The 16,194-nt window shown below is 46.1% G+C and overlaps 1 protein-coding gene across 2 annotated transcripts in view; it reads right to left on the minus strand.

Annotated features, from left to right (window-relative positions):
- Positions 1 to 16,194, minus strand: part of LOC134340261 (1-phosphatidylinositol 4,5-bisphosphate phosphodiesterase delta-3-like) — a 110,684-nt gene extending 94,490 nt beyond the window's left edge. The window contains exon 1 of one of the 2 annotated variants that reach the window (XM_063037282.1): positions 16,027 to 16,194. In XM_063037282.1, coding sequence (XP_062893352.1) covers positions 16,027 to 16,111 — 85 coding nt within the window. In that variant the 5' untranslated portion in view covers positions 16,112 to 16,194. The remainder of the gene's footprint in view (positions 1 to 16,026) is intronic. The other variant, XM_063037283.1, reaches the window with a different exon arrangement.

The raw sequence follows: 16,194 nt of genomic DNA on the forward strand, positions 1-16,194 counted from the left end.
ACAAAACCATCTCTCTATAATCCTAATCAAACTGAAACCATTTTATCTGTTTGTTCAATTCCAGGGATTACTGAAGGCTGTACGGGTTAAAAAGGCATATGGGGCACTGGCTTTCATTAACTGGTGCATTAAATGCAAGAGTAGGAGGGGAGAGGAGAGGATTAGGAGGATATGGTCCAAACACAGATGAGTGGGACTAGCTTAGTGGGCACCTTAGTCAGTATAGATAGGTTAGTCGAAAGCTTGTTTATAGGCTGCATTACGCTATAACTCTATAACCACCCGAGCTTCATTGCTTAGGCAGCTGTGATTTTGTAAGTATGTCAGAAAGGATGTGTGCAAAGATTGGTGTTAATTCATCAGCGTTCGTATGCTATGCAACACTACTGCAGACACCCCACCCTGCAAAAACTCATTTCAGGGAGGTAGCACCATCAATTTGCAGGAGATTCCGGGAGAGGTGGGATGTCTGCAGTAGAGTAGCTCCTTAGCAGCTAGCCAGCTAGTTTAAATAACGTTAGCTATGCTAATGAACGAATGACACCTGTTAAACTCACCTCAACATGTCTTCTATAGTCTTAACCCACCATGGGCAATAGAAAAGTCACTGTTGCAAACAGTGCAGCGAGCAACACTGTCATTATTTTGACCCCTATTAGGCAGGGGTACACTTTAGTGTGGTCTGGGGTGGCGTATGTTTTATATTTTCTTTTTTTGGAACACTCTGCCATGGCGTGCTCTCACTCTCTCTCTCGCTCGCACTCTCTCTCTCTCGCTTGCGTGCTCTCTCACGCTCTCGTTTGCTTGCTCTCGCTTTTTCTCGCGTGTGCTCTCTCTTGCTTTCTCTTGCTCTCAAAAAAATTGATTTCCGTGATATTGTATATAATTTGCGGGCATCAGGGAGCCACTAGCAATATGTGGGAGACTCCTGGAACTTCCAGGAGAGGCGGGATGTCTGCTACTGCTATACGTGCGCAGAGGTTTGATGTACTTTCTGAATACTTGGTCATTTACTCTCACTGATGTACAGTGCTCGGCATGAGACATCTCTTTCCCCCCTGATCTACTGATCTACATCATTCTGGAGATGATAGACTTCTCCCTGAGAACCCCAGGGACATCTTACTGCTCTCTCTGCATGGTCGAGCATACATAGCGTGTCTATGTTAGATTGACCCCTTTAGGAGAAGCAGCTCACCCACATGCGATGCTGAATCAAAAGCAGCAATCCATTGATGTTGGGTGGTGGTGTGCTGCCTCGTTACATTAGGTGGAGTGTGTGGCTTTTCAAACATGACGCCATTTCCAGAGCAACACACACAAAATGCTGGAGGAACTCAGCAGATCAGGCACCAACTATGGAAATGAATAAACAGTCGACATTTGGGCCGAGACCCTTCATCAGGACTGGAAAGGAAGGGGGCAGACACCAGAATAAAAAGGTGGGGAGAGGGGAAGGAGGCTAACTGAAAGGTGAGAGGTGAAACCAAGTGGCTGGGAAAGTTAAAGGCTGAAGAGGAAGGAATCTGGACAGGAGAGTGGACCATGGGAGAAAGGGAAGAAGGAGGAGCACCTTGGGGGAGATGATAGGGCAGGTGAGAAGAGGTGAAAGGCCAGAGTGTAGAATAGAGGAAGAGAGGAGGGGGAGGGAATTTTTTTTTACCAGAAAGAGAAATCAATGTTCATGCCGACAGGTTGGAGGCTACCCAGACAGAATATAAGGTGTTGCTCCTTCACCTTGAGGGTGGACTCATCATGGCACGAGAGGAGGCCATGTAACAACACGTCGGAACAGGAATGGGAATGGGAATTAAGATGTCTGGTCACCAGGAGGTTGCAATTTCAAAACGTTGAAAGCTGATGACTGCATTGGAAGTCTAAACACAGCCTCGATGACTTTTTATTTGCATCCAGTATTTCAGATGCTTATAAATAGATAATCCACACAGCAGACTCTGATTGGCAGAGAATTTGAACGTACGCCAGTATCCAAAGCCTAATACTGTACAGTTTACAGTGATTGAAGAGCTGAAATAGTAACTCTCGTTTCTCTTTGACTGGTCTATTGACCGCTTCCAGCATTGTCACTTATTCCAGCTTGCAGGGTTTTCTATCTACCAGTTCCAGCATTGTTTACACCTCATTCATCTGCTTATATCAGAGATTAACACCACTTCTTACAGCTGGCAACACCACCATTTCTGGTCATTCACTCTTTCCTGGCGTCCAGCCCACTGCTGACAACCTCCCTGTTCTTTCCGCCTCTCTCCCTTCTCTTAAGTTTAAAAGATGTTTAATTTTTAACCTCCCACTTTAGATGAAAGATCATTGTTCACTATATTTGGTTTTTCATGGATTCTACCTGAGTACTGAATATATTTTTTATTATCATAGACAAAAACGTATAAGGGTGGCCTGGTTTTCCAGCCATTAGGAAGAAATTCTGAAGCTTCGGTGCTTGGCAGCTGAAGGGCAAAACTGAAGCTAGAGCAGGCTCGGTGAACATGGGACATTTGCTTGCTTTCAGAAAGGATGCGGCAAGTCCAAAGCAGGATTTTAAGATCAAAGTGTTAATTGGTTGGGAGCCGGGGTAAGTGAGCAGATGGGAGCAATGGGGACCAATGAATGGATACGGTGTAGCTGGATTCCGGAGGGCACCAATTCAACTTGGCCAAAGGTTGATGAACTGGTCCGCAGTGTAAATTCTCAGGAGTGACCAGCTTGCTGCAGGGGGTACTGCTGGCTTGAGTTTCTAACTACTGCCTTCCACCACTTTGAATAAGTTCCACGTTTCCTTTTCCTCCCACAGATGCAGCTCGACCCACCAAGTTCCTCCAGAAGGTTGCTGATTGCTCCCAGGAAACAGTGCAGGCCTGCAGCACAGATAGGAGGTGGGAGAAGTCTGGCTGCCCGCGGCTAGTGGTGTTCTTCACGGATCGACGCTGAGTCCACTTTTCACATCACGTGTCAATGATTTGGATGATGGAATTGATAGCTTTGTGGCCAAGTTTGCGGACGATACGAAGATGGGTGGAGGAGCAGGTAGTGTTGAGGAAACAGGGAGTCCGCAGAAGGACTTGGATTAGGAGACTGTGTAAACCAGTGGCAGATGGAATATACGGTACAGAAGTGTATGGTCATACACTTCGGTAGAAGGAATAAAGACATAGGCTTTATTCTAAACTGGGAGCTAATTCAGAAATCAGAGGTGCAAAGAGACTTGGGAGTCCCTGTGCAGGGTTCCCTAAAGGTTAATTTGCAATTTGAGTCAATGTTGAGGAAGGCAAATGCAATGTTAGGATTCATTTCGAGAGGACTAGAATATAAAAGCAAGGATGTAATGCTGAAACTTTATAAGGCACTGGTCAGAATGCACTTGGAATATGGCATGCAGGGTTTGGGGCGCTTATCTAAGAAAGGATGTGCTGGCATTGGAGAGTATCCAAAGGAGGTTCACCAGAATGATCCCAGGAATGAAAGGGTTAACATAGCTCTTGGCCTGTACTCGCTGGAGTTTAGAAGAATTGAGGGAGGATCTCATTAAAACCTATAGAATATTGAAAGGCCAAGGGAGAGTGGATGAGGAGAGAATGTTTCCTATAGTGGGGGAGTCTATAACCAGAGGGAACGGCCTCAGAATATGACACCCCTTTAGAACAGAGATGAGGAGGAATTCCTCTTGCCAGAGGGTGGTGAATCTGTGGAAGTCATTGCCACAGACAGAGGCCAAGTTATTGGGTATATTTAAAGCAGAGGTTGATAAGTTCTTGATTAGTAAGGGTGACAAGGAGAAGGCAGGAGAATGAGGTTGAGAGGGAAAATATGAAATGACAGAGCAGCCCCAATAGGCCGAATGGCCTAATTGTGCTCCCATGTCTTATAACTGAGGCATGGTCTTGACTAAACATTCAAAACAGGCTTTGTCCTCGTCCCAACATCAGACCATAGCCTTCTCAGCACCTGGAGATTCAAGTGGTCATCCAGATAAAAGTCTCTGCCTCCACCACAACACATCATGTTCCAGATAGCAGCCACCCTCTGGGTGAAGAAATTCTTCCTCAGATCCCCTGAAACCTCTTAGTCCTCTTTGTGAACCTATGTACCTCCTCCACGGAGAAAGCTTTCTTACAACCTACCCTGTTAATGCCTCTTTTAATCTTGAGTACCTCTGTTATCTCTGTCCTCAGCTTCCACCACTCCAAGTAAAACAATCTCACCACATCCAGTTCCTCATAATTGAAATGTTCGTCCAGGTGAATCTCTTCTGCACTCTCTCCAATGTACTCACATCCTAATGATAGCATGGGACCATGGGCAACTAGCACTGCACACAATATTCCAGCTCTGGGCTGAACAAAGTTTTATGAAGTTGGACCAAAACCACCCAGCTCTTATACTCTGTGCCATGCCTGCCCCTGTCTGCCTCTGCTGTCACTTTCAGAGATCTTTGGATTTGTACATCGAGGTCTCTCTCCTTCCCAATACTCCCTGGAATTTTTTTTTACCAGAAGGAGAAATCGATATCCATGCCATCAGATTGGAGGCTACCCAGATGGAATATAAAGTATAACTCCTCCACTCTGAGGGTGGCTTCACTGTGGAACAAGAGGAGGAGATAGACCAACATTTTGGCCACCAGGTCCTAACATATCGATGCAGCTATAAAGAAGGCATTCCACCGTCTATATTTCATTAGGAGTTTCAGGAGATTTAGTACGTCACCAAAGATACTCGCAAATTTCTACAGGTGTTCCGTCGGGGGGGGGGGTACTGCACAGGATCAAAGTAAACTGCAGAGAGTAGTAAACTCAGTCAGCTCCATCATAGGTACTAGACTCAGTAGTATCCAAGACACCTTCAAGGAGCGGTGCCTCAGAAAGGCAGAGTCCATTGTTAAGGACCCCCAGCACCCAGGGCCTGCCCTTTTCTCACTGTTACCATCAGGTAGGAGGCACACACTCAGTGATTCAGGAACAGCTTCTTCCCCTCCGCCATCCAAGAGACGTTGAACCCAAGAACACTACCTCACTTTTTGTTATTTATGTTTTGTAATACTTATTTAACTTAACTATCTTATATACTGTAAAGGTTCCAAGGTTGTCAAGCCGAGAAATGGTAGTGGGGACAAGCTCCCACTACCTAAAAGTGCTCCTTACAACCTGCGCCTCAAATAGCCTCTGACAACCAAGTCCAACTCCTGGCCTTCTCGTGTGGCTTAGCCTCTAAGCCCGGCGGAACTGTTTCTACTGACAGAAGAAGGGGCAAAGGCGGCTCCTGGTGCCTTAAAACCAGTGCTTCGGGTAGATGGAGCTCGTTAGCCTGGGAAGGCAGTCCATCTAAGAGAGGGAAAACTCTGATTTCAAACCTCCACTGCCTTGCGGCCATACCCACTCATGGGAATGGCTTTGGGAGTAAACGCTGAGGACAAATCCGGAGCTGCAGTCCCTAAGGCAGTCCGACATTGCCTTCAACCTCGTTCTGGCAACTCCTGCGACAACACAGGTGCCAAATTGTATCAGCCCTTGCCCTTCCCTTGGACAACATCGGTGTCGTGGAGAGGGGAGACTTGCTGGATGGGCAACTGCCAGTCTTCCATACAACCTTGCCCAGGCCTGCACCCTGGAGAATCCAGGCGCAGATCCATGGTCTCACGAGACTAACAGACGCCACCACATACTGTAATTCATGGTTTTTTCTCACTATTATTGTGTATTGCTTTGTACTGCTGCCACAAAGTTAAGAAGTTTCATGACATATGCCAGTGATATTAAACCTGATCCTGATTATGAAGTTTCGCTTTTGGCAGATGGAGCAGAGGTGCTAGACAAAGTGGTCCCCAGTTTATGACGGGTCTGTAGAGAAGGCTGCTTTGTGAACACCAGACACAACAGATGACCCCAGCAGATTTGCAGGTGAAGTGTTGCCTCACCTGGAAGGACTGTTTGGGGCCCTGAATGGAGGTGAGGGAGGAGGTCAATGGGCAGGTGTTGCACTTTGGCTGCTTGGTGGGATAAGTACCGGCAGGGAAATTAGTGGGGAGGGATGAATGGACAAGGGAATCACAGAGGGAGCGATCCCTGCCTGTGGAAGTTATAAATTACAATAATATATAAAAAATACTAGTGAAAAAGAGAGCAAAATTAGGAGGTGGTGTTCATAGGTTCATGAACCATTCAGAAATCAATTAGTAGAGGGGAAGGAGCTGTTCCTAAAACGTTGAGTGTGTGTCTTCAAGCTCCTGTACCTCCTCCTTGATGGTAACAATGAGAAGAAGGCATGCCCTGGGTGACGGGGGTCCTAAATGATGGATGCTGCCTTTTTGAGGCATTGACTTTTGAAGATGTTCTCAATGCTGGGGAGGCTAGTGCCCATGATGGAGCTGGCTGAGTTCACAACTTTTGGCAGTTTTTTCTGATCCTGTGCAATGGCCCCTCCATGCCAGATGGTGATGCAACCAGTTAGAATGCTCTCCACTATCTGTAGAAATTTGCTAAAGTCTTTGGTGACATACTCTCCTCAAATTTTTAATATAGCCACTATTGAGACTTCATTGTAACTGCACCATCAATATGTTGGGCCCAGGATAGATCTTCAGAGATGCTGACACCCAGGAACTTGAAGCAAAATTATTAAAATCTTAACAGGAATGAGTGATCCTGTCAAATGTCCACTCAGCATGAAATACAAGTGTTCATTGTTATTTTCTGCCTTCTTTCCTTTAACCGATTTTACGCCATCACAGACGCAGGCCTTTTAACCTTACTGGCTTCAAGTGAGCTGACAAATGGCACTAAGAATGGGTTGGGGACAGTCTGAAAGCTTTATATACTGTGTATAATCATGTTAACCACCCACTTTCATCAGCCAGCTTGATTACTTTAAAAAGAACTAGACTGATTTCTTCATACACTGTTCTCCTTTACCAAATCCATGCTGGCTGCCATTTATTCTTGGAATCTAATAACCCTCTGGAACAAGCTCAAGGGCCTGAGTAACTTACTCTCTGTTTTATATTCACGTCACTGATACAGAAATGGCTCTGTGAGTAATGTGAGATTATTGTTTATGCAGAGTCAGGAATGTACTCCGGCAACTGGCTAAATTCTCAAAGCTTCTCAAGTTGAGCAACTTAGTTGGCAAAGGGATGCTGATCACTTCTCCTGCTGTCACACGAAATGGAAAGAGGGGTCATCACAATTTAAAATTACCGCAGGGGGTGGAATGCTAACATTAAAGGGGATAGGATGGGAGGAAAGGAACATGCACTTCAGCTCCACAGGTACTGGTCTGGGGGCACTCACTGTAGTTCTGTGACATCCCATGGCCCTGCCTCCTGTACTTTCATCAGGTGAGGAGTATGAGTCCGAATCTGTCTCAAATGTCCAAAGGCTCTCCCCATCATGCACCAGGACGTGTCATAGAATCATAGCAGGTTGACAGCTTAGGCCATTCTGTCCAGCTTAACCATGTTGGATGAAGAAGTCATCCCACTCCCACCACTGGGCCTGTAACAGGATCAATGTATCAAGAGCTTCTGCCTCCACCTCTCAGAAATCCCTCCTGTCAATGCCTCCTAAGTGATTCTTTTTACCCCTTATCCTGCTAATCCATCTCCCAATTATTTCAGTCCCTTTGTTAAAGGAAATCCAGCCTCCTTATTTATTCTGTCTGGGCTCCTCAAAGTTCAAAGTTCATTTATTATCAAAGTATGCATACGTTATACAACCTTGAGATCTGTCTCCTTACAGGCAGCCACAAAACAAAGAAACCCAATAGAACCTACTTTTTAAAAAATGACCATCAAACACCCAATGTGCAGAAAAAGAAATTGTGCAAACAATAAAAATAAGCAAATAACATTCTGAACTGAAGTTCACGAAAATGAGTCCACAGCCACGAAGCCAGTCATCACTGCAGCCAGTTTGGGAGCCTGTTAGTTGCAGGCCACAGCCTCATTTCAGTGCGGAAACGAGTAAACCTTGTTGAGCAGTGAGCTGAATCGATCTGTCCGGCTCCAACACCCTGACCTTTCTAATCTGGCCTGACACTTAAAACGATCAAACCTCAGGTCGTTCCTTAGTCTCAGCCCCAGGCCCTGGCACTTCAATACACTCTCGGGCCCAGGCCCCACTGCCTCGATTCAACCTGTACCCGACCTTTCCAATTCAGCCCAGTGCTTAAATTGCTCAAACCTTGGGTTTTTCCTCGCTTTTAAGCCTGGACCTGGGCCCTGTCGCCTCAACTCTGCCTCACCTCGATCCTCATAATATTACACCTCAGTTCAACTCTGCCACAAAAAACAAATTTCACAATGTATATCAGTGATAATAAACTTGATTCTGAACCTATACTCAGCCTCCTCTGTCCTAAAGAGTACACTTCCAATGTATAGTAGTCCTCAATCTGTGAATGAATAAATATAGAAGAGCAAGGCTCAGAGACAGGTCCTTTGGCCCACAGTGTCTGCCCCGAACACAATGCCAAATTCCTCTAGCCTGCACGTAATCCATATCCCTCTGCTCCCTGCGTAGTCACGTGTCTCTTAAGCATCTCTATTGATCTGCTTCCAAATAGAGAGAATGTGGAAGAGGAAAAGTGGTCAAGAGGGAAATTTTGACTGTGCAGAAAGATGGATGCACTGGGGAGAGGATTACTGAATTTAGGACATCAGTAGCGGGTGCCAATGGTGGAGCAGAACTGGAAGAATGTTGTCATGGTTACATTCATTGGCTGATCTGAAGAAAGCACAGGAGGGCCTGTCACAGCCCCAGGATCCTTCCTTACCAGTCTTTCTCACCGCTGCAGTACCCTGGTTCAAAAATGACCTCAGATACTGTTTGTGAAGAGTTTGCACGTTCTTCCAGTGTCTTCTGGATGTTTTTGTTTCGTCCCCCAATACAAAGGTGTGGGGATTGTTAGGTTAGGTGCGGGAGGAAAAGATGGCAGCGCGACACAGCGCCCGTGGCGCCTCCGGTGAAATGATATCGTATTTGTTAAATACACAATCCTGTGCACAATCCTGATTTGATGGAGATGGATGTGAGAAGCATGGAGGAACATCTGGAGAAACTTCTGAAATGCCCGGTTCGCTGCCACTGCTACTGTGCGATCAAGAATCTCCGGAGGGAAGGCCCCAAATCCTCAGCTTTGCCTGTTGCTGGCAGCCGGGGCTGGGGTTGAAGCGCTCGGCAAAGATGGTGCTCGGTGTCGGAGGCTCGAAGTTTTTGGACGACTCAGAGTCGGACTGTGGTCGGGTGCTTCCAGGGTGCTGCATCAGCAAGTTTGCGGTGCTGGAAGCTCACGGCAGGGAGAGTTTCTCCCTTCTACCATCTGCGTGAGATGGTGGGACTTTCGAGAGACTTTGAACTTTTTTTACCATGCCCATGGTCTGTTCTTTATCAAATTACGGTATTGCTTTGCACTGTTATAACTATATGTTATAATTATGTGGTTTTTGTCAGTTTTCCAGTCTTGGTCTGTCTTGCGTTTCTGTGATATCACACCAGAGGAATATTGTATTATTTCTTAATGCATGCATCACTAAATGACAATAAAAGAGACTGTGTGTCCTCATAATCTAACCTAATCTAATTGGTCACCGTAAATTGCCCCATGTGTGGTGAAGGGTTGGGTTTGAGGGGGGTGAATGTAAATGTGGGGGGGACATGGTGGATTGAAATTAGGACCAGTGTCGATGGATGTTTGGTCAGTGCAGACTTGTGGGCCAAAAGCACATGTTCTTGTGCGGTCGGACTCAATGACTCTGGTGGTCAGGTCAGTTGGGCAGAACATTTGGAAGTGAAATGCAATCCAGAGACATGGGAGCAGGGAGTTCACCAGGGTCAGGGAATGTACAGTGGAGATTAGAGGAACAGCGGGACCTTGAATTAGATGTCCACAAATCCGGAATGGTCAATAAAAACTTGGAACATAGGAGAGTACAGCACAGGAACAGGCCTTCAGCCCACGATATCTGTGCCAAACATGATGCCAATTTAAACTTATGCCTGCCTGTTCACATGCCTGTAATGCCACTATCCTATCTGCTTCTACCACCTCTCCTGGCAGTGTGTTCCGGGCACTTGCGATAAAAAAAAACTTGTCCTATGAATCTCCTTTAAACTTTCCCCCTCTCACCTTGAACGCATGCCCCCTACTACTTGCCATTTCTATACTGGGGAAAGAAATTACATCAAACAGCACAGGAACAGGCCTTCAGCTCACAATGTTATACTGAACTAATTAGTAATCAAATGGTCAGCTAAACTACTGTATTACACAGTGTCTATATCCTTCCGTTTCCTCCATTTTTAACGAACAGTGGAGAATATCTTAACTGGTTGCATCCTGATCTAGAATGTCCAGGAACAGAAAAATCAATCAAAAGTGGTGGATACAACCCAGTCGATCACAGGAAAAGCCCTCTCCATTATTTACATGGAGCGCTGCCACAGGAAACCACTCATGAAGGACCCACAACATCCAGCCCATGGCTCTCTTCCTACTATTACCATCGGAGAGGAGGTACAGGAGCCTAAGGTCTCACGTCTCCAGATTCAGGAAGTTATTACACAACCAACATCAGTTTTCTGAAACAGCATTGATGATTCACTCACCAAAACTCTGAACTGATTCTACAACCTACCCACTCACTTTCAAGAACACTTTACAACTCATGTTCTCAGTATTTTTTGAAACAATTTTTAATGATAAAAATTAGCTTTATTTATCACATGTACATCAAAACATACGGTGAACTGCATCATTCGTATCAAATCAAATCAGCGAGGGTTGTGCTGGGCAGCCCGCAAGTGTCGTCACACTTCCAGCGCCAACATCGCCTGCCCACGACTCACCGACCCTAATTGTATGTCTTTGGACTGTGGGAGGAAACTGGAGCACCTGGAGGAAACCCACACAGACACGGGGAGAACGTACAACAGCCGTGGAAGTTGAACCCTGATCTTACAGCTAGCACTGTAATAGTGTTACACTAACCACGATGCTACCATGCCTCCCAACTCGTCTTCTTTTGCACATTGGTTATTTGTCCACCTTTGTTCATGTATAGCTTTTCAAAAAGTCTTTTGTATTTCTTTATTTTTCTGTAAATGAATCTCAAGGTAGTACATAGTGGAATATACACACTTTGATAAGAAATTCTTCTTTGATTTTGACTTTGATATTCATGTGCCTTTTGAATGCCCCTATTGTATTTGCCTCCACATACACCTACACATCTCCTTTGAACTTACCCCTTCTCACCTTAAATGAATCCCCTCTGGTATTAGACATTCAACCCATCTACTCTATCTATGCCTTCCATCATCTTACAAACCTCTATCAAATCTCCCCTCAGTTTCTTCCACTGCAGAGAAAAAAGCAAATTTATCCACCCTCTCCTGAGAGTACATGCCATCTAATCCAGGTAGCATGCTGGTAAACCTGTTCTGCACCCTCTCCAAAGCCTCCACATCCTTCCTACAGTGGGCAACCAGAGCAGACTTGCTGTACTCCAGATGGAGCCGAATCAGCCTTTCAGAAAGCTGCAGCTCTTAGCTCAGTTCCTTAACTAATAAAGGCATGCATGCCATATGCCTTCATCACCACCCTATCAACCTACATTGCCACTTTCAGAGAGCTATGAACCTGGACCCCAAAATCTCTCAGTTTATCAACATCGATAAGGTCCTACAATTACAGTGCACTGTCTCCTTACGTTTGACTTACCAAGGTGCAACACTTCACCTTCGGCTGGGTTAAAAGCCATCTGCCATTTCTCTGCCCATGTCTGCAACTGATCTATATCCCACTGTATCCTTTGTCAGCCTTCTACACTATCCACAACACCACAAATCTTTCTATCATCAGCAATCTTACGAACCTATCCATTAACATCTTCATCCAGGTCATTTGTACACATCACAAACAGCAGAGGTCCCAGAATGGATCCCTGTGGAAAAGCAAAGGTCATGAACCTCCAGCTAGAATAAGGCCCATTGACCACTACCCTCTCTCTTCTGTGGACAAGCCCATTCTGAATCCAAATGACCAATTCACCATGGATCTCATGTATCTCAGTCTTCCAGATGAGTCTCCCATGAGGGACTTTGTCTAACGCCTGCCTGTGTAGACAACTCTCATCAGTCACTTTCATCACCTCATGAAAAAACTCAAACAAGTTTATAAGACGTGACCTGTCCAGTGCAATGCCATAATTACTGTCTTTAATCAGGCCATTTTTTTTGACCAAATGCCTAAGAATCTTCTCCAATAGCTTCCTACCCCTTCTCTCAATTGTCTGGGATAAATCCCATCATGCCCTGGGGGATTATCCTACTTGAAAAGACCCAGCAGGACCTCATTCGTGATCTCAAAATGCCCTCGCACACGAGCATGCCCAAAACAAAGCTTACTATCTGCCAGGTCCTTTTCCTTGGTGAATACTGATGCAAAGTACACATTTAGTACTCATTTTGCCTAAATCCACTGACTCGATGCACAAATTCTCTCCTTTATCTGTGATTGGTCCCACTCCCTCCCAGGTTATTCTCATAATTTTAGCTTTGGGGGTTCCCTTTAATCAAGAAGCAGCAGAATGTAGGAGTAATATTCAAGGGAAATCAGGAGGGCAAAAAGAAGATACGCGATGGGTTCAAAATGCTCTTCCACCAACTCACCAAAGGCTTGCCCGGCTACATTCCCTAAGCTCAGATCTAGGACCATCTATTTATCAGCTCTAAAGGTCTCCTGGATGCATTTGAAAAATCAACCCCCCCCCCCCAACACAATTCACACTCAGCTATCCCAGTAACACTGAGAAAATTCCACACTACTATAACCCTGTTACTTATACCCTCCTGAGTCCCAATGAAGGGTCTCAGCCCAAAATGTCGACTCTTTATTCCCCTCCATGGACGCTGCCTGACCTGTTGAGTTCCACCAGCATTTTGTGTGTTACCCTTACTCTGTCTGTCTGTATATTATTCCTCTTTCTGCTGCTGAATGTAAGGGGGCCTGTAGTACTTTTCCCACCTCCTTTTTACTCCTAAGCATTTCTCATATTGCCTCTTTTATCTGATACCATCCTTCATTACCACATTTCCCTCTCCTCTTACTTCCCCTGAGATCCCTGAAGGTTACACGTCCTTCCTTTTTTCACGTCTGTGATTGCACCGGTATCATATTCCCATATGCTGATCAACACTGTTAGCTCCTTGGCCTCTCCAGAAACTTGGATTAAAATAGATGCATTTCAAGTCGTATTCCTCTCATGTGCCTTTTCGTGCCATGTCTGCTCTGCCTACCGGACTGACGTGGCTTCCCTTTTATATTAGACTGCACCTCCCCACAATTGTACATCTAGCCTGTTCCCTGCCAAATTAGTTTCAACCCTCCCCAACAGAGCAAACAAGCCACCCTGCAAGGATATTGGACCTGTTGTGCTTCAGGTGCAAACCATTTAGGTTGTACAGGTCCTGCCTTCCCCAAAAAGGACCCAGTGATCCAGAAATCTAAAACCTTACACCACCCCACCATGTCTTTATTCACACATTTACTTTTTATTTTATTTGATTCAGAGGTCCTGCCAACGAGCCTGCATCACCCAATAACACTCATGCCACCTACTCTTCACAACATTCTGCACCCATCTGCTGACATTGTTGACTGTGGTACCAGGGAGACAATGCCTATGGGTGCAGGGGTGCCTGCCTCGACCCTCACTGCCAAGGCCCCACCATCGTAACCCTTGGACACTTGCCCCTCCCCCTGCACAGCTGAGCCAGTCCTGGGGCTGTGATCTTGCCTCTTGCTAGATGACCCAGAACTACACTTACCCCAACAGAGAGATGGTTTTAGAGGGAGAGCCCCATACAGGTTTCCCCGACTCCCTGCTCACCTCCCTTCCTCTCCTCAGACACTGAAACTTTGGCCAGATTCCAAAACCATTCACCCCGACTGTACAGAACCGTACCACACACACATGTAAAATCTCAATGCTCTTGTTTGCTGTTTTATAAACTTGAGATGCTGTGAGCTGTGAGTAGATAATCCCTATTTCCTAAACATAATTATTTCAAAATTATCCTTTATTCAGTTAACTTTCATATTCTTATTAATTTTAGGAACCAACTTCTACCCAAACTCCAGAGTGATTTCTACGGCATTTCTACTAAAACTAACCCGAAACAGTTGGCAAGACCTAACAGACTTGAAAGAATTCAGTTCAGTTTGAATGTCCAGTTTTAAATCATATGCATGATCCTTATGTCCCTGTTGGGTCATTTGCCACCCCTCTAAACAAGGCACCAGACTGACCAATGAACTCAGCTGGCTGGAAGTTCCAATCCAAACACATGACTTAATGAACTTATAACCATCAAAACTCCATTGTTGTCGCACTCCAGTTCTTGACTCCTACAATCTGAATTATTGAACTTTTTCACAGCACCCTCCCGTCCACCCACACACCTGCTTCCTCAAGTTCCGTGGCATTATTTCCAAGGGCAAGAGGTCTGAGCCAAAAATCCCCAGTTCAGCTGCCACTGGTCCCACTTTACAGCAATGACTCCCCTTAAAGTGTTTCATTGGCTGTAAGTTATTTTGAGACCCTGGAAACATCTTTTTTTACAAGTTTCTTGTAAAAAACATTTCTGCTCTCCGTTATTAGGAAGCAACAGGATAACAAGAAAGAGATAAAAGGGAATGCTCAGTTCTCCCCTATAATGGGGCTTGAAAGATGGGTGATGGCAGCTGACTGCTTGGTGACAGCTGTCATCTCTCATTTTCAAGGATTCTACAATTCATGTTATTTTTTTTAATTTACACAATTTGTCTTCTTTTGCACCTTTGTTGCAGTCTTTCTTTGTGTACAGTTCGTCATAAATGTTATTGTATTTCTCTGTTTTTTCTTTCTGTAAATGCCTGCAAGAAAATGAATCTCATATACATACTTCGATAATAAATTTACTTTGAACTTGCCAGTGATTGCACAGACAGCCGATCTACCCCATCCTGGGCACGGAAAGCGGAGGTTACAAGATGACAACGGGAGTTCTGAATCACTTAACCCTTTAGGAAGTGCCCTGATTCTCACTGAGACCCCAAGAAGGAGCAGAATGAAAGTACAGTATAAAATGTGAAGCAAAGAAAATGGCCATTCAGCCCGGTCACAATGTGCTTGCCTTAAATTCCTTTCTCAGCTCACTGCGTCTGACCCACATCGACAACCACTGACCTGTCCTATTCAAACCATATCAACGATTCACACACCTAGCCTGCTGGAAAAGCCACCATCGCCATAAAGCCTGTCACATTAAGCATCTGTGAACTCTCCCTCATCACCCCAGACGTTGGGAAGATGAAGTCTGTGTCCGGTTAAACCTTACACTTTCGCGGTGCAGGTTTTGTAACGTAGACACAAGACCCGAGGTTCAGGACGGGGGAGCCGCACTGACCTGCTGCTGGCAGCCCGTTGTGGTCACCCTGTTGGTGAGGCCGGAACCGGAGATCGGGACGGTCAAACATACACCGTCCCGGAACGGGATCCGCTGATCCCCACAGGGACTTCACCCCACCAGATACAGCCGGCTGTTTCCCTGCCCCCTCACCACTGATCGACACCTGGAAATCTAACTCCCCCGGCCTCCCAAGTCCCAGCCCCTCACCCTTGCCTCCAACACCCTCCTCCGGAGACGGGACGAGGAGCAATAGCTCCCGAGACCAACCAACCCAAAGGACGCATCAGAGACTCAATCTGAGGTTCCCGATTGACAGATCTCGGACAGACAACGGGGTAGATCCCAGACAGGCAACGGGGAGACAGCAGGCCAGAACCCTGACAGACGGTGAGAAGGTGACTGGGTGATTCCCACTCGGGGCCGGTGCACCAATGAAGCCCCCGCACTCAGTCGCCACTCCTTATTTAGTCAGAGTTGGAGCGCGGTATGAGAGCGGCGGGTACTCCGCAGCCCCCGTTTCCCACCTCTCTCCTCCACCCCTTTTTCTCTGAACCTTCCCCCTTACCCACTCTACTGAAGGTGTTCAGGGCGAGCTTCTTGCGGTCCTGCTCCAGCTGTCGGGGTTCCGAGCGTCTGGATCTGGTGCCCATTGTGGTGTCGGGGCAGGGAGCCCGTGTCCCGTCCCGGCCGCAACCCGAACCTCGTCTACTTCCACACCTAACCCCCTCCCCAG

The sequence above is a fragment of the Mobula hypostoma genome, chromosome X1 (assembly GCF_963921235.1).
Source record: "Mobula hypostoma chromosome X1, sMobHyp1.1, whole genome shotgun sequence".
Classification (NCBI taxonomy): domain Eukaryota; kingdom Metazoa; phylum Chordata; class Chondrichthyes; order Myliobatiformes; family Myliobatidae; genus Mobula; species Mobula hypostoma.